The sequence below is a fragment of the Watersipora subatra genome, chromosome 9 (assembly GCF_963576615.1).
Source record: "Watersipora subatra chromosome 9, tzWatSuba1.1, whole genome shotgun sequence".
NCBI classification, from domain to species: domain Eukaryota; kingdom Metazoa; phylum Bryozoa; class Gymnolaemata; order Cheilostomatida; family Watersiporidae; genus Watersipora; species Watersipora subatra.
The window spans coordinates 24074600-24100326 of record NC_088716.1 but is presented as its reverse complement, the minus strand read 5'-3'; the positions used below and the strand labels follow the sequence as shown (position 1 = coordinate 24100326).

The 25727-nt window shown below is 35.2% G+C and overlaps 1 protein-coding gene across 1 annotated transcript in view; it reads right to left on the bottom strand.

Annotated features, from left to right (window-relative positions):
• Positions 1 to 25545, bottom strand: part of LOC137404551 (ubiquitin carboxyl-terminal hydrolase 47-like) — a 44867-nt gene extending 19322 nt beyond the window's left edge. The window contains exons 1-13 of the mRNA XM_068090780.1: positions 25430 to 25545; positions 24175 to 24372; positions 21916 to 22032; positions 21352 to 21502; positions 21147 to 21243; positions 17428 to 17579; positions 12227 to 12366; positions 11041 to 11130; positions 10086 to 10279; positions 7948 to 8033; positions 6179 to 6270; positions 5356 to 5435; positions 3837 to 4018 (exon numbers count right to left, since the gene is read on the bottom strand). Of these exons, the coding sequence (XP_067946881.1) occupies positions 3837 to 4018; positions 5356 to 5435; positions 6179 to 6270; positions 7948 to 8033; positions 10086 to 10279; positions 11041 to 11130; positions 12227 to 12366; positions 17428 to 17579; positions 21147 to 21243; positions 21352 to 21502; positions 21916 to 22032; positions 24175 to 24372; positions 25430 to 25468 (1618 nt within the window). The 5' untranslated portion in view covers positions 25469 to 25545. The remainder of the gene's footprint in view (positions 1 to 3836; positions 4019 to 5355; positions 5436 to 6178; positions 6271 to 7947; positions 8034 to 10085; positions 10280 to 11040; positions 11131 to 12226; positions 12367 to 17427; positions 17580 to 21146; positions 21244 to 21351; positions 21503 to 21915; positions 22033 to 24174; positions 24373 to 25429) is intronic.
• Positions 25546 to 25727: the final 182 nt, after the last annotated feature.

The following is a 25727-nucleotide window of genomic DNA, read 5'->3' as shown; positions in this document are numbered from 1 at the left end:
ATTCCATGACATAATAATTATAGCCAACTTTTTTATTACACGATGTTTCCTGTTAAGAGTCACTAGCACAAATGGTCCTACCCTGGTATAGAATTTATCCTTCGTTTTTTCGTGACGTCATTTTATCGTTGTCGGCCATCTTTATAGACAATTTTATCGTTAAAAACAAAGCTTTTGCAATGAATTTTTAAAATGATGCTTTCGTTTGCAATTTTTTTATTATAGTATCAAAACAACACTAAAAAGTACTATTAAATAAAATAAAAACGATCGTTTTCTACAAATATGGCGGCTTTTTTGTAAGCGAGCGCATGTCCAAACGACTTGATGTTGATGACGTCAAAAAAAAATGATGGATTGTAACTGTTTGCTTATGAGATTTGGCACAAGAGCAATTATGGTTGGATAACTTTTCCAACACCACCAATGGTCTTTGTGTGACCCGAACCACCAACCTATTATAATCCGATGCCCTAACCACCTCAACTAGAACAACTTGTTAATATATACTGCTTATTATTCCACATATCATTACGTAAATTTATACAATATTTAATTCCATGTATACAACTGAAAGTACAAAACTAAATTATTTTTTAGAACCAAACTAAAAAAAGTCATAATCAATAAACAGCTAAATAAATATCAAATCAATCAATTAAATCAATAAATCAATTAGCTAAATTTATTACTAATTTAGCTAGAAAAACTGGTTAAGAAGCAAGGCATAAGCAATGCATCTTCTAATATAACATAACATAAGGTGAAGTTAAACACATACTTCACCTTATGTTATGTTATTAATGTTTGTTTTTTTGGTTTTATATTTCCAGTTTTTACCAGCTTCTTTACTTTTGACTACAAAACTTGCAATGCTACAAAAAAAACTATTTTGAACGTCATTTGTTGAAAATTATATGAGGTAGAGAGTCACACATTTGCTTAAATTTCGCATTGCATGTTAGGAGACTCGTGTCTCTAACCGAGTAACCACTGTCAACATGCTTACGGGGATTCATATTACAAAATTGTAGCCTTTTAGTTACGACAGCATAGCTATAGGCGTAACGCAAGATGTAACGCGAGACGTGAAACAAAAAACTGTTATTGTATGGATGGAATGAAGCTTTAAAAGATTTTGCTCAGAGGATGCAATGAACAGCTATATATTCTGGTTCAGTTCATAAAGTAAACATCATAAAATAAACTTTATGAACTTCAGTTCATAAAGTGGCTCTAGCTTTGCACAGATAAGAGGCTCTTTGGCACTTGTCTCTCAATGACAGGTGTCATTGTCAGATTGCCATTGTCATTTACAGGCGTTTCAACAAACTGCTAATCAATTTATAAAAGGTGGAATTTAATAAAACTTCAATCGTATCAGAACAATGATTTAGCGATTTTAATGATGTATTTCAAGTCAGAACCAAGCTCATATGCACTGGGTTAACTTGTACTTGTATGTCAAGTTACTGAGACTAATCCTTCGTTTTTTCGTGACGTCATTTTATCGTTGTCGGTCATCTTTATAGACAATTTTTTCGTTAGAAACACGAAGCTTTTGCAATGATAATTTGAAAACGATGTTTTAGTTTGCAAACTTTTATTATAGTATCAAAACAAAATTTAAAAGTACTAATAAATCAGAGAAAAACGATCGTTTTCTACAAAAATGGCGGCTTTTTCGTGACTGAGCGCATTTGCAAACGACTTGATGACGTCAAAAAAACGATGAATTGAAGGGTCAATATCTGCAAGGCATCAGGTTTCCTTTCCTTCAGACCAGTAATAAATATTGGATCACTTCCTGGCCCATTATGAAACATACATTAACAAATCCCACTTTATCCTTGATGTGTGTCTGTGTGTGCGTCTACGTGGGTGTTGATTAGTCTGTGTAAACACTATGCTTTCCACTTTTTTTTATCAATTCATCAAAATTCTACACACATTCTCCGTGCTACAACGAGGTCGCTAAAAATATTGAGTTTCAAAACTCGGTCTGGTTCCTGAGAACTGTCTGGAGATCTGTCTCTAGACCCACCCGCAGGCTACCTAAATCAAACTGAAAGAAATCTTGAGCTACGCTGAGTTTACTGTTGGTAATGCTCAAATCTAGAGATTTCAAATTACTAAAACTAGAAATTCCACTGTCATACAGCCCACGACCAAAGAGATATCGGAAAAAAAGAAAGGGTACTGATGGTTGAGAAATGCAATATTAGCAGTCAAATGGCACTGCAGTGCAATAGGATAACTGCAATGGTAGCTGTAATGTACTGGGTGTGGGTGTTATTATATACAACAAATAGCAACAATGAAAGGAAAAGATTATATGTTTATATCTCTCCCCCTGCAATAGGAGAAATGCAATATTGGCCAATATTAGAAGTAAAATGCACTGATATTATTAGAATAAACAATATTATTAATATAGTAATAATATAAAAACAATACACAATTTTGTTTACATTTAAAAACGTCATAGTTTTTATAATCTCATAAGTATAATCTCATAATCTTAAAATTTCATAAGAATCGTTAGAAAAAAATATCATCGTCATTTCCTTTACTTACACTGCGTTGTACATCAGTTAGAATACCGAAGTACTTAAGAGTCTAAAGTGTCAGTTACTTTGAAATCGGCAAAAATGAAACGATTTCAGTACTCCTACGGTAATTACAGAAACCTTCGATAATGCTATAGACTGGTGAAATGTGCATGTTATTTTTTCGTGAAATGCGCCCGACTTTATCGTTCTATTCTCTGTCGCTCGGCGTTTCAATTTCCGGTCTTAACTTTTATTAAACCAAGCTTTTCAAGCGTTTTGTGGCGATTTTCATCCAAATTAACCTCTCTATTTGTGTATAATCCGATCAGATGGGTAAGTTTTAAGATAATGCCGATGGTTTACAAAGACTTGGTAACATATTTAAATTGGCTTAAATGTGTTTTGTATCGTTATTATACTTTAACGACTACAAAACGATGGTGAAATTTGTTGATGAAATTTCTAGACAAGGGTTCATCTCATTGTTGATGATTAATTTTCGTAAGTTGTGTGCACATGCATTTATCATAAAAACTCATACTTTGCTTCCGCTCGTTTGTTCGTGGGAATATCCCCAACTACTGAGAGCCCTGATAATGCTTCCATTTAAAACAGGAAGTGAAATGTTGAAAACATGATGAAGACGATATCATTTATAAGAGCTGAATTATACATGATTTGTGGTTTCTGCAAGACTGGATGAGTTAAGCCATGACACCTCACTAAAGAACCGCAGGACTATTTCACAAAACCTTTGCACAATATTCTACAATTTCAGTTGCAACAGCCATTTTCTTCATACAAATACCTCTCACACCGTCCATGCTTTCACTAACCTCAAATAAGCTTTCAGTCAAAGCGTGTTTCATCAGACACATTTGCTAGCAACTAACAGACACCACTAGCTAGTGATTGGATCTAAGAGCTGTTGCATCTACTAGCCTTTTGAACTACCATATATCCCATATATAAGCCAACCCTTATACATAAGCCAACCCTAAAAAAACAGCCCTGATATCAAGTAATTTAGGAGAACTCGCATAGGGAAAAATGCGAGTTTTCGTAAATTTTTACGTTCAAGAAATTTTTTTTATATAATTTTCGCATTCCAGAATCAGCTTATATGCGAGGATCTACAGTATTTCCTGTGGCATCACCTATTTTTACGAATGTTGTATTTGCCCTGTAGCAGGGGCTGGCCTTGAAGCAACAGACTTGTCAAACAGTAAAGAAAGTCTGCTGCAGGTCAAAGGTCATTGCTGTTCTCAACTTATATATACGTACTGGCATTAATGTCCTGGTCAAACCTTCTGTACATGAGCATATAGGCGTTAGTAGAGCTAGTGTAGGTAGTCGAGTAGATGCCTCTGCTAGCGCTGCCGCCAAACGTCTTCTTTATATCTTCCGTGGTTATAGCTGTCACCGACTGATCATTGAAACTGTACCACCTACCATCCGCGAAGCACCTGCAAAGACATGCCGTAATATTAAATATAGTTCAAATAAAAGTGGCAGTTCAAATATAAGTCTTACAGTATCCAGATGGAGACACACATTGAAAACAACTGTTGCTTTAAGCTATTTCTGTTCCATAAAGAACAGCAATTAGGCTTTGAAAACTTTGAAAAGCTTGCAAATACAGTAGCTATAACTTTGAAAGCTAGTGAGCTTTCTCAAGGCTATAAAAGCTAATTCAATAACATCCTCCATGAGAATAACAAACCAGAAGTAACAGTTGTGTAATTACGTTGATGTACATTTTTCTAAATATAAATGAGAATGCTTGCCATCACAACCACCCCATTTCATAGGAGTCTAGCATGCCTAGGTCATTAATGCTTTTATGTTTATGTATATATTATACGGGTATATAGCTATCCCACAGTTTTATATAATGCTTTTGTTTCAGTGCTACACCCATTTACCTGTATATTCCCTTACTGAGGGGTCATTGTACGTTTAAAGGTGAATTAAATAAATCACTGTCTAATTTTAAAGAAATATTTGTTCCAACAATTATATTGACAATTATAGCAAATAAACTTCAAATGCATAGACAAGGTACTTGGGAGCCATAGTGACATTGTACCTTTCCATCATGTACAAATAATAATGGTCAACATGCTTTTACGGATTCTTGTTAGAAAATTTAAGCCTTTGAGTTGTGATAGCATCACACCGGTTTCATATTCTGAGCAACACAGAAACATTGAATGTATTCAACAATAGATGTGATGCAAGACGTAATGCAAGATGTAATGTATTGCAAGGCGTAATGCAAGGCGTCATGCAAGACTTGACACAAGACATAATGCAAGATGTCATGTAATGCAAGACATAATGCAAGAGGTAAGGCCAGATGTCATAGAATATTCACTCATGGAATATAAACCTCAAAAATTGCCAGTGTTACGTAATAGTCATAAAATCTTTATTTTCAAGTATCATTCTGCATATATTATTATACTATCGTTACAATACTATATCATTATAACACTGTAAAAACCTGTACAGGAACAATTGCACTGTAGATTGTATTTATACAGTCTCAAATGTTAACCTTTCATCTTGGCTCGCAAAAAGGGGCATTTTTCTGTTTTTGTTTATGTATTATTTTTAATCAATAAAGAGTTCATCATCATCATCCTGCAAGATGTAATATTGTTCATCTTAACCTTTACCGCAATTGGACTATAAGCTCAGTAATCACTATGGATCTGTTTTTAGACTATTCAGCCTCCACATCAATCCCCACTGTAATGACGGTAAGATTAGGAGCACTAAAGACAGCAACAAGACTCACTTGATGTAGGCATAATAGTGGCCACCAACAGCGCTGCCTGAGTGAATCATCACTGAGAAGAGTTCATAGATGTACTCTCCCTGCAAAATAAATTACTCTTCAAATGCGCACAATCCCGGTACATAATGCCGCCAAATGTGCTCACAACAAATAAAGATGACATGAAGGTCTTTAATCTGTGATAATACGTAAATGCATAATTTTATTACTTTATGACAGAAAAATGTGAAATAATTTATCAGAAAACTCGAAAAGGAGACAACTCCTTAGATGATTACATATAATGAAACTATATAAAACTGAATGGAAAACAGACATTCCTTTACAATTTTAAAATCTCTTGAGTGGAGCAGTTAAAAATATTGAGGAACTACAAACCATATAAGTACGGGTAGCTTAATATGACAAGCATAATAATTGTAAAGCACAGAAAAGCTAGAAAAGCAGAAGATTCATGTAAAGTTATAATAGTATGAAAGGTCAGAAAACTCTGCTCAGAAACTTTAAGTCAAGTCACATAATTTCTACCTCAGAACTTCAGTCATTTCGGTTATTAATTTGGAATCAAGCGGGTTTCTTCGACACCGCTGTGAGTCTCAAGCCGGCGCCTAGATAATGTCAGCTGTTCCATTTAATGACCCCATGAGCATCAGTCTCTGGCCCTCTGACAGGCTGAGTCACATTCAAGATGACATGTTGGTTTTATTAAAGCAAACATTATCTAACCCAATATGGGTTAAAGCGAACCCCTTTATCTAAAGGTAGAAATCATGGACATACCATCCTTCAGAGTACAACATAATAACACAAGTAAACATCTCACCTTTTCTGCAACGAGTTCAGCTCCAGTGACATCATCAAATGATTCTAAGATATCTGGATCAGCAGAAATGTCGTAATCTGTCGTAAAGTCAGCTGTAACACGAAGTTATTGCTGAATAGAGAGTGCCGCCGACCTTAAAGGTTGACTTGCAACAAATTTCACATTACAGTTATTTGGTATCAAAAGATTCACCATGTCTTACTCTGTTGTGTTGTAAGTGCCAAGTATGTGGGAATGTGATTACAAGCTCATAAAAGCTCAAAAACAAAAAGCCGCCGTAGATTGGAATCTTTTTATTTCTCTGACGTAGTCATGAAATTTATTTATCGTCTTGTCACGTGATGTTCTCACATGAATTGAAAGGCCAATAAAAAGCTCAATATAAAACTTGTCGTAGCACTAGTTTATGACAAACACTTCGGGTTTTACCAAAGACACCGTATCAAATATTGATGCTCGCTACTTTACAGTTTTGTTTCGGTTTGGTCTAATCGGCAAGTCGTAATCTGATCGTGTGACCCAATACTTCGCAAATAATTTCTGTAGCACTTTTCGATTATCACAAGTGACCAATAGACTCGTCTTGATTATCAGACAATGATATGTACCCCTTCAAGCTAAAGCTAAAAAATAAACGAATTTTTATGGTAAGTTATAAGATATCAGTGCTAAAAGTGACAGCATTACCATGACGATAAAACAGACGCGTAAGAACAATAGACATGGTTTTATTGAATGCGTGAAGTATATTTGTGAAAATATTTCGACAAATAAGGTTGCATGAAAGTGTAAACAGAAACAATCTCTCACAGTTGCGTCAGATTTGAGCCGTTTTGGAAAGAGAATTCAAACTACGGCGGTCTCGTGTGGCTGCGATTAACTGTTCGTATTTTAGCTTTTAAGAGCTTCTAATCACATTTCTACATATTTTGCACCTACAACACAACAGAGTAAGACATGGTGAATCTTTTCATATCAAATAACTGTAATGTGAATTTTGCTGCAAGTCAACCTTTAACTTTGTATTGCAGTAGCTGATACTATATTACATACATGTTCACCAGTGTTTTTATCATATATTCAGAAAGAAAACAAACACTAAATCATGCCAGCTAGCATCATTCTGATTAATTTTGTGGTTAGCTGAAAACGGCAATACGGAAATCACATCGTGTATAGCCTTTCGAGTCAGATCTAGAGGCTGGTTCACACTATCTCTCAGTATAGCAGTGTTAGTCCCTTAAATCATCGGGTATTGTCTGTGATAACATTGTTCAGACTATCACAAACCCATCTGGCGAATAGTCTGTGGCATAGCGTTCTTATCATACATCGTCGATGAAATGGTGAAATACTAGTACCGCAGCAACTAACATAAAGAGAAATAAAGATTAATCAATCCATGACAGCCAATCACAATCGCCTAAGGGGTGCACATTGCACAGACTGATGTGGATGCTTGGAGAAATATTAGGAAAGTTTGACAGCTGCAATATTTTCGGACACACCAGCATTGCCATCAGTTTACCAATATCATCAAATGACATCGCTGAACATTGTTTGCAAACGGCTGACCGAACAGTAGACGAATAATCGTTGAGAGGACAACCCCAGTGTGAACTAGCCCTAAGATCTAGGCAGAGTAAGTACCCTTTTGACATGGTGAAAATGTAAATGCTATGAAATACATTCACTTTGGTCATACCTGGTAGTAAATGATTATTTGGTAGAGACTACATAGCAGAGACAATGAGTGAACTTTGACTTACGCGGTGTTGACTTTAGGTTGGGGGTCGGGGGCATACAGTTGTCATCAACCATACCGTTTAAGTCAAGCCAGCCGGGAAATGTCATCCTATAGAGAAAAACATATTGAACTGTCTGTTGACGACGTCTTGAAGGAACGTTTGATAGCTTGTTTGAAGTCTAGTATAGCAAGACACAACAAATTAACTGACTTTGCTAAGCAAAGTCAGTTAACTTGCTCTGTCAGGATATTTACAATCCCTATTTTAAGTGGATATCTGAGACATGTTAAAGATATATACCTAACATCTACGATTGCAGGTTAAGTGAGAGAAATAAAAAGTGACTCATTCCCGGAATGGCTTATACAGGCTAAGTTCTATTATAGCTTGGGGTATTTAATGAAGATTAAGTACAGTGAATACCTAGGATATCTAAAGCAGGTTACATACAGTCAATACATATTATAGCTCTTGCAGATTAGGTACAGTGAACACCTAAAATATTTAATACAGATTAAGTACAGTGAACACCTAAAATATCTAATGCAGATTAAGTACAGTGAACACCTAAAATATCTAATGCATATTAAGTACAGTGAACACCTTGAATATAACCCTCAGACGCAGATATTTTTAACCAAAATTTGAATTGCTTTTAACAAGCATCGAAATTGATATACATGTGCTAAGATGATCTGTACCAGGTTGTATATTACTGAGTCTCGTAACTGTAGCTCATTTGACAAGAACAAAACTTTATCTTTGTATTTTCTTTATTAAGAAAAGTCTAAGATAAACTGATACTTTATAAATATATGTATAATTAGTTTAGAGAATAGTTTGTAATTAGTCTTTAGCTATCGTAAGTTGCAAAGTTGAAGTCTTTCCTCTCATCACGCAACAGAACCAAATGCACATCAACAAAAGACCGCAAAAACGGCGCAAAACTATCTTCATATGTCTTCAATAGTATACAACTCTCAGGTTAGTAATATATACCGTATTATGCCATTAGTATTACACTACATATTGCCTAACACAAAAAAACAAGCAATCTGCAAGATTAAGGCTCTCATAAAATATGTTGAATATTACTGTGTTGCCAATGAGAGAAATAAGCAGAAAACAATTTAATTTACAAAATACATGAAATTTCCAAAGTTTGATGGTTCATGAGCAGCGATGAGCAATCTACACTGTAATAAGAGCTCTGTCTGTTTGTCTAACCGAAGCCACCAAAAATTATTAGAAAAAAATTGTTTCACACGGGATTAGATCTCCGACACTCCGTTTTATAGGCCAGCGCTCTACTCGCTACACCACTCGCCCACCTTGCCATTTCATAATTAACTATAATTGCTTATAGCGATTACTCATTACGATCTTTCTTGGTGCATGAGACTGCCAGACATACTAGTAAGCATAAACGAAAATAACAAAGTTTTATTTTCAGTTAAAAACTAAACTATCAAAATGATGAAGTACTAAAGAGTTCACTTATTTTTATTTTTATTAATGCAAGTTTAAAGTGAGAGTAACTTGAGAAGGTTAATTAAAGAAAACTTGAACAATGTTCATCCTCATCTGTCTTCTCATTTACTTTCGGCATGTAATGAAAAATATTATTTTGCTGGTGATTAATAATGCCAAAAAAGATTATACGTATATAAAAAAATGTAAAGCAATTGCAATAGTTAATTTGCCAGGTCAAATATTTAACACACAAAGTTTTCAAAATACAAATCTCAATTTTTTGTCATAACATCAGATGTTCAGAAGTTAAAAGAAAGAGGCTGGCAAAAATACTAACAAAACAAAATAATAAGCATTATATAAATTACATTATTCTTTTTCACTTTACCTAATCAAAGTTAGAGTAAATTACTACCTACTCTAGTGGTGATGATCACTTGCTATCCCTATAACCACTTACGCTTCTCTACCATTGCAGAAGCTACACTTCCAGTCACGAGTCTCTAGGATGAAGCAGCAACAAAACCATTTTATTTTTTATTGCATCATCGCTTATCCGACACACTCAGCAGGTGACCACTAATGTGATCGGACAGCATCATATACATGGCACTCCCGACAGGTGAACACACATCGACCATGTACTATTGTTTACACGACATTACTTTTATGAGATTGTTGTCTACCTGTCATTTAGTTTGATCCGGTTCATTGTGCTGTAGTCAAAGTCAAATCTCTTGAGTTGGAGGGTGAGAAGGTAGGGAAAGGTCACAAATTTGAGTCCTTTGTGGGCATCGCACTTCTTGTCACACCGATCGCACTGGTACTGATTGGCTCCCTGCAAGATCTCAGGCTCTATGAATGCTTTGAGGGCTGCTTCCTGCAAAAGAAGAACACAAACAATGACTACATGTTACATGATATCACTTGCAACACTTGCCGTAATAAATATATTTGAGCATAATCCAAAGGCTTTGACATTGCTGCTTGAGAAAGCACCTGCTTGGGGTTATAAAGTGAATATCGGTGATATTATGTTCAACAACACTCTTATGCTACTCGTTATTCTTCTTATGCCTTACCTTACCCTAAGTCTACATCTACAGCTGGACACCGACAGGTAACTTACCAGTTGTCCAGTATTTGGAATGACTTACCAATATAGATCAATTACATTAAAAATTCAAATAGTTTTAGGATTGCTTTAAAGAGGCATCTACTTGACTCATTGGGATGGCTTTAGGTCTTAACGTGTGAACATTATTATATTAAGAAATTGTCAACTCGGGCCCTGCACCTTGATTAGCCCTGCTACTGTGCACGTAGGCCTTCATCACTCCCTATTGTATTATGATTGCTTATTCATATATGTATATTTATTTAGTTTGTGTCTCTGTGTGCATCTGCTTTTATGATGAAAATAAACTCAAATCAAATCCAATCCTATATTAGGAAGGTGCAATTCAAAAAGATGATTGGTTTACAACGATAATACATTTTTCTAGTGATTCAATCGCAAATATTCATAGAAATTTAATTCAAAGCAACACACTGTCAGCTCAACTCAATTCACTTAAACAGGACTGAATAAAATACAGAGGATTATTAGGAAGTGGAAAGGTTAGAGAGCTAAACACTCACCACACTGGGAAATGCTTTCGTTGCTCCGAAAGGCTTGATAACCAGAGGTATGTCAAGGTAAGCATCGGTTCTGAATGACTCACTTTTACACTGCATATAAATATACAATAAATATACATCCACTGCACAACAAGTATAAAATCGGTATACAATCGAGATACAACGAGTACACAATTAGTGTACAACCAGTATACAATCAATATACAATCAGTATACGACAAGTGTATAACTAAAGATACAAAACAAGTTGAGGAATAATTTTTATGGTACTACCTTACAAGAACGACAGCACACACTCCTTATTATAGAGCCATCAGTAAGACATACATGTAGGTAGGGCGGTCACATGATCAACAGATTACAAAATTATGGTTTGGTTGTTAGCCAACCACTGAACAGAGAAAGTGAGCATTTATCATCCATCATGTGACTTTTTGTGTTTTCCATGTACAGTCTTTTAACTTGCATCTTATCAGCAATTATCACTGCAATTATTGATTTTGCAATAAATTTATTTAAATTTGAGTTGAGGAGCCCAACAATGAATGTCTTCTGTGTTTGAATCCATTGTTCCTCACTTGATATTATGAAAGATGAGCAAATATGGAGTTGTCTAATCGTGTTTGAATCCATTGCTCCTCCCTTCATATTATAAAATATGAGCAAATATGGAGTTGTCTACTCGCGTTTGAAGTCATTGTTTTTCATTTGATATAACGAAAAGGAGCAAAAATGGAGTTGTCTACTCGTCTCACTTCCTCAACTTATTGCAAGTGTTACGAATAATAAACAAGCATAGCATTTTAGTCAATCATTACATAAAATCAGTTAAATCTGAGTTCAGCTACTAAATTAAATCATAAATGAGAGCTTTCAGTGAGTTCATTGGTTCAAATTTGACCAATCATACAGATCTTTGGAAGTTTGAAACTTTCTGTTCGAGCTCTGATTTGTTGAAAATCTGAGAAGTTAGAAAAATGACGTTGGGCCATTGTTATCTGCTTTATTTGCTAAAATGTAGTCCATTTTTTATTTCACCAAACATATCATTTTACCTCCTAGTCAATGTTGGCAAACCAAGAATGAACGCTTTGAGAATTTTGTGTATTATTATAAGATGATTTTTATGCCCTACACGAATTTACACGAGCATAAATGTCCCTTATTATAATCTACAGACATTTACCTCTAAACACTTGACATAGTCTTTAAGTTTTCCTTGATAGAGCTCATTGATTAGGTCTGCCTGCTGAGTCTTCTTAAAGTTGATCTCTAGAGCGTCAAACATGACCCGGCAGAGTTCCTGCACATCGTGCTGTTGCCAGGCTACAAGTAAACAGGAATCACGAATGACCTAAAAAGTTCATGCAAATTTTGCTGTTGCTAGGCTGCAAGTAAACAGAAATAAAAAATTAGCAACAGAGTTCTTGCATATTGTGCTGTTGCTAGGCTACAAGTAAACAGGACTCACGAATGACCCCAAAAATTTTTATCCATATTTTGCTGTTGTAATATTGTTGTTATGTAATATGTGTTGTTATATAATAATATAATATAATGTTGTTTTGTGTTGGCTCCAATCAATTATGTAGCCAGAGGCTTATGAACTATGAAATTTTTCAATTTGTACATACATGTACATGTAAAATATATTGAATATAGCAATACTGTCTATTCCTCTACTGTCTAATAATTCTATCGGACAGGCATTATAAATTCAAATCCTAAAATGCATACGCCTAACTGCTAATTCATTTACTGAGTAAAATGGGCTACTCCTGTCTATCGGCATACAGTTAAAAGCTAAATCAATAGGAATAAATGATGCTAGAGATTCCAATGAATAAAAATCTATTATGAAATAATAAAAGAAACGATTACATCATATCAGTACACAAAAGGTATAATTTATTCAAATTAGAATAAAGGCACACGTGAGCTAAGCTTAACGCACTATTGTTACCCAGAATTCCCTACTCAAACTCTTTCATAGGCCACATTAGATGACCCGATAGAGTGATGTGAAATTCTGCTTAGTTCAGTGTCCAGGAGCATATTTACATACACAGTGTTAGATGCATCGCTCGAGTTTTTATCATACGCTGATGCCAAAGGCCAAAATTTGGTAGGGTCAGCAGAGTTGAAAATTGAAACAGTGGTATAGTTATGGTTTATTAAATAAAATAAATTCCTAACAGTATATCACAATGTTTAAATATCTGATACGTTGCAACCCTGCAGTTTGACATGCATACATTAAATATGTATTGTTAAAATCACAAACTTTTAATTTAATTATCAAGAGTTATTCTCTCTCGGTTGCATGTATGGCACATTACTCCGAACCAGAGTTATCCTTTAACCAAATATATTGTGAACATCTGCGCATGGGATCGTCATATAGTAGAAATGTATTTTCATTGCTTAGTTCACCATTTTAGACAAAGTCTATAAAAACAAACTCCATCTGCAATCATTTTCAAGGGGAAACAACTCCCTGTGATATCCGCAATTATTAAAAAAAACTTTATATAACATACCTTATTCATGACTTTGACCAATGTGTACATGTACATTTTAGTTCAATTTAGCCGTGAGTTTGTTAAAATAGAAAAATCAAGCAAACTACAGCAAGAGGGGAGGCGTGGCAAAAATACACCCAATTATTGTTAGGTTTCATGCCCAGGTGTTGAGCAATCAAGTAAGTCCTTCATGAAACTAAATTGAGCCGGAGTTGCCATTGAAGTCTAGTTATTAGTAAACTCAAAGTATTTAAAACAAAATTGTGTGCTTGGTCTTAGATTTGACATTTCGTAAAAAATTTAAGTTCAAATTAAAATCAAGATTAACAGTCGATGTGCTGCAAACTAAACTGTGCAGTTCCAGGATTTGTAAAGATAATAAGCCTGTTATTTTGGACCATTTAAAGGTTGACTTGCAACAAAATTCACATTACCGTTATTTGATATGAAAAGATTCACCATGTCTTACTCTGTTGTGTTGTAGGTGCAAAATATGCAGAAAGGTGATTACAAGCTCTCAAAAGCTAAAAAACGAACAGAAAATCGCAGCCACACGAGACCGCCGTAGTTTGAATTCTCTTTCCAAAATGGCTCAAATGTGATGTAGTTGTAAGAGATGGTTTCTGTTTACACTTTCTTGCAAACTTATTCGTCGAAATATTTTCACAAATATACTTCACGCATTCAATAAAACTATGTCTATTGTTCTTACGCGTCTGTTTTATCGTCATCGTAATGCTGTCACTTTTAGCAGTGATATCTTATAACTTACCGTAAAAATTCGTTTAATTTTTTAGCCTTAGCTTGAAGGAGTACATATCATTGTCTGATAATCATGACGAGCCTGTTGGTCACTTGTGATAATCAAAAAGTGCTGCAAAAATTATTTGCGAAGTATTGGGTCACATGATCAGATTACGACTTGCCGATTAGACAAGGCCGAAACAAAACTGTAAAGTAGCGAGCATCTATATTTGATACGGGGTCTTCGGTAAAACCCGAAGTGTTTGTCATAAACTAGTACTACAATAAGTTTTATATTGAGCTTTGTATTGGCCTTTCAATTCACGTGAGAACATCACGTGTCAAGACGATAACCAAATTTCGTGGCTACGTCATCGAAATAAAGAGATTCCAATCTACGGCGGCTTTTCGTTTTTGAGCTTTTAAGAGCTTGTAATCACATTTCCACATATTTGGCACTTACAACACAACAGAGTAAGACATGGTGAATCTTTTGATACCAAATAGCTGTCATGTGAATTTTGTTGCAAGTCAACCTTTAAAGACAGTCAGTCTTGATGATTCTTCTTGAGTCTTGAACATTCTGAGGCACAGAAAAGTGTTCTAGCATTCAATAATGGGTTGTTTGTTAAGAGCCTTTAGAGAAGCGCTTGCAATTTGTTGCATTCATTCTTCTAGTCTCTCAAATAAAAGTTATATATGATTTCAGGAATCCTCAATGAAAATGCTCCAAGGTCGACTTGCAACAAAATTCACATTATAATTATTTGGTATCAAAAAGATTTACCATGTCTTACTCTGCTGTATTGTAGGTGCAAAATATGTGGAAATGTGATTAAAAGCTTTTAAAAGCTCGAAAGAACAGTTAATCGCAGCCATCACAGAAATATAATAGATTGGAATCTCCATATGTCGACGACGTACTCAACTCCACCTGGTTATTTTTTGACACGTGATGTTCTCACGTGAAATGAAAGGCCAATAAAAGGCTCAATATAAAACGTCTCATAGCACTAGTTTACGACAAACACTTCGGGTTTTACTGGAAAGCCCGCATCAAATATATATATGCTCCCTACTTTACAGTGTCATTTCAGTTTGGTCTAATCATCTAGTTGTAATCTGATCATGTGATTCCTGCCAAATGGCGCGAACAATTTCTGCAACATTTGACCACTATTACAAGTGACCAACAGGCTCATCATGTTCATCAGAGAATGATATGCATTCCGTCGAGCTAAATTAAAAAAATTAAACCAATTTTTACGGTAGATTTTGAGATATCAGTGCTCAAATTGACAGCGTTACAATGATGATGAAATAGACGCGTAAGGACAATAGACATGGTTTTATTGAATGCGTGAAGTATATTTGTCAAAATATTTTGACGAATGAGGTTGCATGAAAGTGTAAACAGAAGCCATGGTGTTCAAATACGTCCCATTTGAGCCGTTTTGGAAAGAGATTCCAACCTATAGCGTCGTCGTGATGGCGGCGATTAACTGTTCGTTTTTTAGCTTTTAAGAGCTTGTAATCACATTCCCACATATTTTGCACCTACAACACAGCACAGTAAGACATGGTGAATCTTTTGATACCAAATAACTGTAATGAGAATTTCATTGAAAGTCAACTTTTAATAATATCCCATTCATGTTTCATTTATACACACATTTACAACTTTCATCCAGGTTAAACACTCATGAAAAGATAACTCGGGGATTAAAAACTGCCATCAATGGAATGATATAGTTGACACAAGCTCGCTGCAAGTTATTTAGGTTGTAATTGCAACTGCCTTTTGATCCGGTCCAAACAGTCCTGTTGAAGCAAAGGCACACCCATTGACCTGGTAATTGATCTTTTACCGATTAATAGAATGAATGCACAATAGTTTGTATTTAAATTGTTTAAAATGTATTGTTGACATCTAAAATGTCAGGTGACCTGGATCATTAAACTTCCTGTAACAGGCTAAAATGTACGCGCGTGTATGGAGTCAATAAGTCATTTAGTGATGCTTTTATAATCTCAGGTGCCTCGGCTTAAAAATGCTAATTCAAATTCCTCAATGCGTCAACTAATCACAATCTATTTTCAAAGCAGTGATAAGTTTATAACAACAAGCGTGAGATGCGACCTTGAATGATCAATACTAACCATACACCAAAAGCATATCTATGAACGAATGATGTTATAAAAAGTTATTATAAGGATTATCAGTGGGTTGGGCTCGTATCTGTTTCGTCAATACTCTTATGATATAGCGGTTTACTTCAGTAGACTGTGTACCTACTTCTATTTCCGCATGATACTCAACTAAGATTGATAAAATTTGGGTTTTTTGATCTCTATTAGCAAATAATCTTTAAAGGAAAGACAACTCCCGTGTGATATCCTCAATTGTTTAACAAAAAACCTATATAACCAGTCCCGGTCAAAATCATAACACTCGGGTTTTATTACTAAACTAAAATCAGTAATGACAGATCACTTCTTCATATAATACCATTTTCATCCATCATACGAGCACTTCCTTGAAGGAAACACATCAGAAAAGAATCGCTCAATGAATCAAATCTCCATTTTGCATGAAGTCCTTCTTTAAGCGATAACACTAAAAGCCATTATTTATCTAAAGATGAACTGTGAATGAAAGAATGAATATCATTTGCTATTGCTGTTGATGTTTGAGGTGATCTGACTGCCGGAATGTTTCAAGATTAAAATCAACAAAACTTGATCACGGTAAAACGCTCAGAAGAAAAATATGTTGCTACCTATTTCTCATCTGAGAAATATGACATCATTAGTTGCTATGGTTCCTATAGTGGATCTGAACAATCGCACTCAAGTTGATGCAACACGTGTCTCTATTCTGTCAGTCTCTTTGCAACTAAAAACATCACAATTGCACTTTCACTTGATCTGAGTGTTTCAACCGCGATCAAGTTTTGTTGATTTTAATCCAGAAGCATCCTGACAATCAGATCATCTCAAACATCAAAAAACAATCGCAAATGATATACAAATACTGATACTTTGTAATTTCTACTAAGTATTTCTTAAAATTTTGTGCAAGTTTATCTTTATGGAAATGAAATGGTCGAATATTGCTTACAGTGACTGCTATCCCAGCCAAAGCTGCGAGTGACGGGCGTAGTCTCTACTGCCCTCTGTTTACCCATCTGCATATGGAGGAAGAGCCTCTGCAACTGATAAGGAATGCACTTGTCCTCCGATGCTTGCGCGTTTTCTCTCTTGTACTCCCAACTACAGTCAGAAAGTTGTCAATTGTATCACAAATGCTCTTGACAGAAAACACCATGACAACGTATTATACAGATAAACAAATGCTGTTATTAAAACGAACAAAGCAAAATTTTTGTAATAAACAAACTCAATATACAGAACCACAGGTGACAAATAATAACAATATCCGGTAATATTATAAGAGCCTGAATTCGTCTGAAGCAAAGGGTCGAAGGTTGAGAAAAAAGACCGCATCATATGAGAGTTGAACTCGCGCGATTCAGCCTGGTAGATTGATTCTCTCACCCTTACACCAAGTCACCGCCTTGCAAGGTTTGAGAATAACAGTGTAGATGGATATTATCTACACAATACCGGCACATATGATGATCTCTTACAGCACACTAGACTACCAGAGTAATAGTAATTATACAGTAGCTGAGTAATTATTTCTGTAAGCTTTCGAATATATGCTCAACCAGAAAGATTTGTCATTACTATAGATTTGGCTATTACTACAAACATACGTATTAGTAGAAAACATATTTTAAACAATATATCATACTTGTACACACACAGCAATTAAATATCACTCTCTGGTGCTACTATTTATTATAACACGAGCCGCGCCCATATAAAGGCACAGTTTAAGGTTGGGATAAACATTGCCCCATACGGGAATCGAACTCATGACTATTAGCATGGTAGATCGACACTAACAAACATGCCACTCAACTGCTCACTGATATCTCTGAATAATTGTATGTATAATTATTACACCAGACGATCTCTCACGGCACACTGGACTGCCCAGGCTCCAGTACCTATAATGTCTTAAGAAGAAAAACAAACTGCAAAATATCAAACATTACTTCAGATACAGATGTGAAGAACAGCTAGATGCAAGATGTAGAGAAAGTTTTAAACTAATTAAGCAGAGTGTATACAGAGGATATCATATGCAAATCTGCCAGAGTGCATAAAGAAACTTAACGTGTTTAGAGGAAAAACCACGAATATCACAGCAAACACCAAAAATGTCTAACATAGTTCAAGTACAGCGAACACCTACCATACCAACTAAAGTACAGCAAACACCTACCAAACCAACTAGATTACAGCAAACCTCTACCATACCAACTCAAGTACAGCGAACACCTAGAGTACCAACTAAAGTACAGCAAACTCCTATAGTACAAACTAAAGTACAGCAAACATCTACCATACCAGCTATAGTACAGAAACACCTACATGTATCATACCAACTAAAGTACAGCGAACACCTACCAATGCCATACCAACTCAAGTACAGCAAACCTCTACCATACCAACTCAAGAACAGTGAACACCTACTGCAGTACCAACTCATGTACAGTGAACACCTACCATACCAACTAAAGTACAGTGATAACCTAGAATGGCTAATGATATGTGTAGTCAATACAGTGGGCACCTTTAAGCACAGTCAGCACCGGAGATATTTAATACAAACTTATAGCAAGTCTGGCAGTGACAAAGTCTACATATTTTGTGAAGGCAGTTGCAGGGCAGACTAATGTATTATATACATGTATAACCAGGAGTATTTTCCTAGCGAAATAATTCAATAGCTCAGCCTGCTCGCACACAAGCAGTAGAGAAGGGCAATGACAAATGTTAATTCATTGTTAATTCTTTCAAAATGTCTACTTTAAAAAATCAATGGTTGTGAAAGACAGACTGTTTTAGTCAAGTTGTTTTGTCGAGGCTCTCAGAGAACCTGGTTCAGCAGTGTATCGTATTAATCAGATGTTATAACAAATATAATTAAGGGTCTATTCTTTTTGTCTCCAAATTGTTGAACATATTTTGCTAAAGAATTCGAAGCCATTGCATGCTGTAGTATATGTGACAGATCATATCATTTTATCCCAAATTGTTTTTTAGTCCTATGTAATAAAAAAATTTCTCAGCTTTTCAAAACTGTTTTTGAAATTGAAACAATTTAACCTGAGACACAGCAGCTTTTTATCAAAGGTGGTGTTGCTCAATATGGTCAACACAAAAAGCTGAGAAATTTGATTTCAAAGATGATGGATTGGATTCTAAACAGTACACTTTGTTGGCGTTTAGAATGGTAATAGCAACTGCACCCTACTAGCATTACATTTTTATGAATGTTTGCAATGACTTGACTTCACAAAAGTCTAAGCCACATGGACAAGTTTCACTTTGGGAGCCCATTGTGCGCCATATAAAATGCCTCATTTGTATTGAAAATGTCATAGATGGATTAGAAAAGCATGGTTATAGCAACTACATCAGTTTCTTTCAGAAGCCTTCACAGAACTCTGTTTATGATACCCTAGTAATAATCCCAAAAACAAATTCTACAATCAATAGACATGCACTGATGCGTTGTAATCCAACCTCCTTTCTTAATGTTTACAGAGGAAGTTGATTCTATCAAGTACGACTCCCATCATTTTGTGCAATATTATATGATAATTGCAGTAATTGGAAAGCTAGAAAGGCTTATTACTAATTGATGTTTAACTGTGTTTGTATCAAGCATGTTCAGCCATTATAAAAAATTACACACGCCGATTCTTCTTAGTATAACTAGAAATATAAAAACCGGCCATCTTTCAATTTCTCGCTATATATCTGTTTATACGGAGCATTGCGTAGGCAGCAGTAACGATGCTTAATAGGCAGCATGTGAACTTATCATTGCTTAATAGGCAGACTGGAAGCAAAAGTCCAAACTCGATTTGATATAAATCAAAACATATAAAGGTCTGCTGTGTGAAGTCAGTTAACTTGCTGTATCAGGATATTTAGAATCCCTATTTTAAGTGGATATCTGAGACATGTTAAAGATATATACCTAACATCTACGATTGCAGGTTAAGTGAGAGAAATAAAAAGTAACTCATTCCCGGAATGGCTAATACAGGCTGAGTTCTATTATAACTTGGGGTATTTAATGTAGATTAAGTACAGAGAATACCTAGGATATCTAATGCAATTTAAATACAGTAAAGACCTAGGATAGCTCATGCAGGTTACATACAGTCAATACATAATATAGCTCATGCAGATTAAGTACAGTGAACACCTAGAATATCTAATGCAGATTAAGTACAGTGAACACCTTGAATATCCAATGCAGATTAAGTACAGTGAATACCTAGGATGTCTAATGCAATTTAAATACAGTAAAGACCTAGGATAGCTCATGCAGGTTACATACAGTCAATACATAATATAGCTCATGCAGATTAAGTACAGTGAACACCTAGAATATCTAATGCAGATTAAGTACAGTGAACACCTTGAATATCCAATGCAGATTAAGTACAGTGAATACCTAGGATATCTAATGCAATTTAAATACAGTAAATACATATGGTATCTCATGCAGATTACATACAGTGAATACATAGGATAGCTCATGCAGATTAAGTACAGCGAATACCTGGAACAGCTAATGCAATTTAAGTACAGTCAATACCTAGAATAGCTAATGCAGGTCAGACGAAATGGATATATGTTGGATTTCAAAGTTAGCAAACACCGAGGATAGGAACTGTTTAAAGGAAGTACCTGTAAAGGGCGTTCCTGAATTCTGGTGTCATAAACAGGGTCTGCAGAAGAGAGTTGAGGTAACATGTCATAGCCTGGTTCACCAGTCCACAGAATTCTAGAACCAATCCAATATTGACTAATTACTGCATATTGATAACAAATACTAATGGAAATCACTTATTGATTCACACAGTTTCAATAGGCAGTAGGTGCATCAGCACACCTGCAGGTGCTGGTTGTGGCGGGGCTGAGCCAAATCCGACATTTGAATATGGCATAGAAGTGGCCTGCTGGTAGCTAGGTGGGTCTCCATTGCAGGCTCCGCTGCCTACAGGAATCTCATCAAATTGAACTCTGCCAGAGCTCGTCTCTGTCTGCAACAGAGAGAAAGTTTTCATGCTTAAAACTGAAACACTCATGCAATAACAAGAGACAATCATGGCTTTAATTCCTAATACCCTCTTGAGCATCAACCCTTCTGTACTCTACAGACATGCATACTCTACATGAATAGAGTAGTTTTACACAAGACAAAGCTGCGAGCTTGGAATACTATAGAAGTAAATTACTATACTTCATGTACATGTACTATAACTTCATCATTGAGTAGGCTACGCATAGAAAAGTCATGGTGGGTTGATGTAGCACTTTCGGTAAAATAGAGCAGACATCTCCATAAATAATAGATCTGCTTTCCCATTTTCTACCAATAATGAAGCACTTTTCAGCCTACCAGAAGCCAGCAAGAACTAAAGATTATGTGACACTAGAAGTCTCTACCGCACACCTTGACTTTGATGGGCAGAACACCATCCTCCAGTTCCGTTATTTGAAACTTCATCTTTTTGTTTGTACTGCAGGCTGAGAGCTCATCCAACCGTTGATTCCCCTCAGCGAGCAGCTCCTAGGGCAGCCAACAAATATTGCTTATCATTCCCTCGTAATCCGGCAAATCAGCCTATAGTGCTTCAGATTAGCATATCCGTTGAAAACAAGATAACACTAATAGAAAAACTGGCACCGTTGATAAAATAACCATTGTACAAAGGCTGATAGGCGACTGTTTTGAGCATTTTACTTAGAACCGTTGGTCAAAGTTCATCTACAATATTCCTTGATAGCAATTGTCTTTTAGCTGCATGTAAGCTTAAACAACACTAAGGACAACTCCATAAATTGGTCTTAATGTATGGAGTGAGTTGAGGGCATACATTGAGAGATCGGAGACAGTTTCTCGTCATTGCAAACAAACTGCTAAAAAATAAAAGTACACCTCAGACCTCACGATTGCATAGATATTTTAGTGGTAAGCAGAAAGAAAACCAAATCATTTATGTATAGTAAAATGACTTGGCCATCACATCAGATAATCCACTACATTATGAGCTGTATTTTGAAGACAGTTTGTCTACTGCAGATTAATCACATAGTACTATAATATATTATATATTAATAATATTATATAATATATATTATATAATATATATTATATAATATATATTATATAATTAATATATTATATAATATCATATATATTAAATAATGTGAGGCAACCTAGTTGTTTCATGGCAGGAAGTCAACTCTCATTGGTAATGGGATTCGTGTCCCTTGCCTAAGCTCTGAGCTGCACTGATGAGGCTTCAATAGCCGGAACAGTACTGTCTGTAGCATGAGCATTATATAATATATATATATTATATAATAAAGTTGCTAATGTTTACCGCCCTGGGCTGCTCACTTGGTTCAACTCACTCCATATTTCTTGATTTGTTTTTTTTCTCTTTCTTTTGACATGTAACAAAAAACATTTTGTTGATGATTTTTAATGTCAATAAAATTATACATACACTTCATTAATTTTCCATTTGCATCAAATTTAATTATACAGTTTACCGAACCACAATAATACTGTGATTTTAACTGTTCACTGCGTTATTCAATTATTTTTCTTTAGCATTCGGACAAACCTGAAGGGAAATAACTTATACCACAAAGGTCTGATGAGCATCTAACACATATTTAGATATGTACTTCCTAACACTAAGCACAGTAACTATAGCTTCATGTTACTATATCTGGCTGTCTAACGCAACCTTTACGGAGATGATCGCTTATCTAGGAATGTAGAACAGAACATGGAATTCTGGGTACCGCGTTGTGCAATGGTTTATGGGTATCAGTTCGAATACTGATTACTTTTTGTTTTAACGTGTAATTTTTTTTATAACATTTATTTATTGATCTGATATGAGTAATCACTTTGTTGTATATGTTCATTCAATAACAAGAGACAAGCATGACTCAGATCCGTAATAACCTCTTGTGAATCGACACTTCTGTGCTTTCCATACGCGTAATATGAATACTCTAACCAGTTAATTTTAGCAATAAAACATTGAATTTCAGTAAAACAATTAAAAATACATTCTAAAATCTAGCTTCAAGTGTGTGTGTATCGTAAGCTAAACATTTTTAAGTGAGTTTAAAGTTTTGGTTATACGTATGTCTATGTTGAAGGTAAGAAGTTTTTATAGTATGTACTGCTCATAGACATTACAACATTATATTTAAATGCATATCATAACATATCATTTTAATGCATATCATTCATCTAGTACAACTGTAAAAGCAAAGCCTTTACAATTGCAAGTGGAATGCAACAGAATTGACTTGCCATACTCTAAGTAAGATAATTTCTTCATTGAGTGGGCTATGAATAGAAAAACAACAGTGGGTTGGTGTAAGGCGACTTTTCCTCGGACAACTTCATAAATAATTGGCTTATTTTCTGAGTTGCTACCAAAAATGAGGCACTTTTCAGCCAGGCACTTTTTTTCCTGACTTTTCGAAGTCAGGAAGAACCAAAGGCTATTTGATAATTCACTAGAAATCCCGCTCTCAAACAACAACTCCACAATGTTGTATATTCTCATAAAGATTCGTAAATAAATGTCAAGTATCACATACTATAAACCAGTCTTGATATAATCTCAGCTGAAATTGTCTTCACACAACATCAAAATTGAGATAATACAACTGAGCCTACCGTGTTAGAGTTTCTTTCATAAAGGAGGTTAAAAGACTCAGGTTGATATCCATAGTCTTTAGATATATGGTCCCGAAGGTTGCGCACTGTGTAGGATGCTGGTAATGAAACATTTCTTTGTTGACATCCCTGAGGGTTAGTCAAATCTCGTACGATGCAAAGCACTCGTGGTTCATCAGCGGCAGATCTTGCATTTTCCTGAGAAATATGAATTGCTGTGACAAAGGCAAAAAGCACCTTAGAAGTATTTATCAATATTCAAAAATTACAAATAACAGAACAAGGATATTGATTGAATAACTAGTTTAATAGAATTGTAGTAACAAAAAGTGGCATTAATAAAAAAAATGTATCTCTCCAACAGAATGACGTTGCCTTAATAATTGAACATCTCAAACCATTTTCAAACCTATTACTTGTTTAGACCAACCAGTACAATAGTGACTTCAAAACTTTCTATTAGGCGTAAGCCTTATCCAAAATCAACATATTCATTAGTAGTAACAGGAAAACTGAAAAGCATCTCAGCATCCTTTGTTTGGAATGAATCGCAAAGACCTTGGTTTGGGTAAAGGAAAATGAAACTCTTGCTCACAGTTTATTAATGTACATAAACCGCTGTGAAGCTGATGTCTTATTCATACTTTTACTATTTGACTCACACATTAACTTATTAACTTTTTCGCATTTTAAAACCATAATTTTACATAAGATGAAGGTGTTAAAATGTGCATAAGCTTATTTCTCTAAATCAGTTAACAATAGTGACTAAAACTATCGGAAAGCATCTAGGCTTAAACCGAATGTGTGGGCTTACTATATATCTAACGATCTTAGACTTGAGCCATAACAAACTACTATTTAAATTGTCTCAGATTGTAAAAAGCCCGGAAATGTAGATGTGATGGATTGTTTTTGACGAAAGTAGATAAAGAACCTTACACACCCCCGATGTGGTCAAGCCACATCAGGGGTGTGCAGGGTACACGTTTTGGGCACGGTAATGTTTTTGGTATACGTGAATCTGTTTACAAGTTTTACTTGAAACTATATTTTTAGAAGAAACTGAAGGAACAAAGCAAAGTCGCAATTATAAGAATCTGTGAGAGACCTGCATTGTTGATTTTGCAAAATTTACAGCTAATGTTTCTGGTCTTCCCTCCTGAGATATTCTATGACGAAAAACTCAAGTCAAGCACAGCGCTACATAAATGTTACTTATATGATCAATACGAACACTATATGTAAAGCTTACTGATATAGCCATTATATTATTTTCTTCATATGTTTTCATTTCTCTTTGTGGTACACATCTGATTAAAATTATAAAGAACGGGACAAATTAATTAAAATGGAAAAGCGTTTTTCCACAATTCTTAAGAAAAAGTACTTTTCCGAACCGACGGAGCAATGTGGCCTTGTTCGCTGCCGTATAGTCAGTCGTTCGATCAATATAGACAATAGAATCTTCGTAAAATACTGTCTACGCTTTCTGTTGCGGAAACGCCTATGATCCTCCGCATTATAACACATGTAAAGCAAGCGGCTCAACA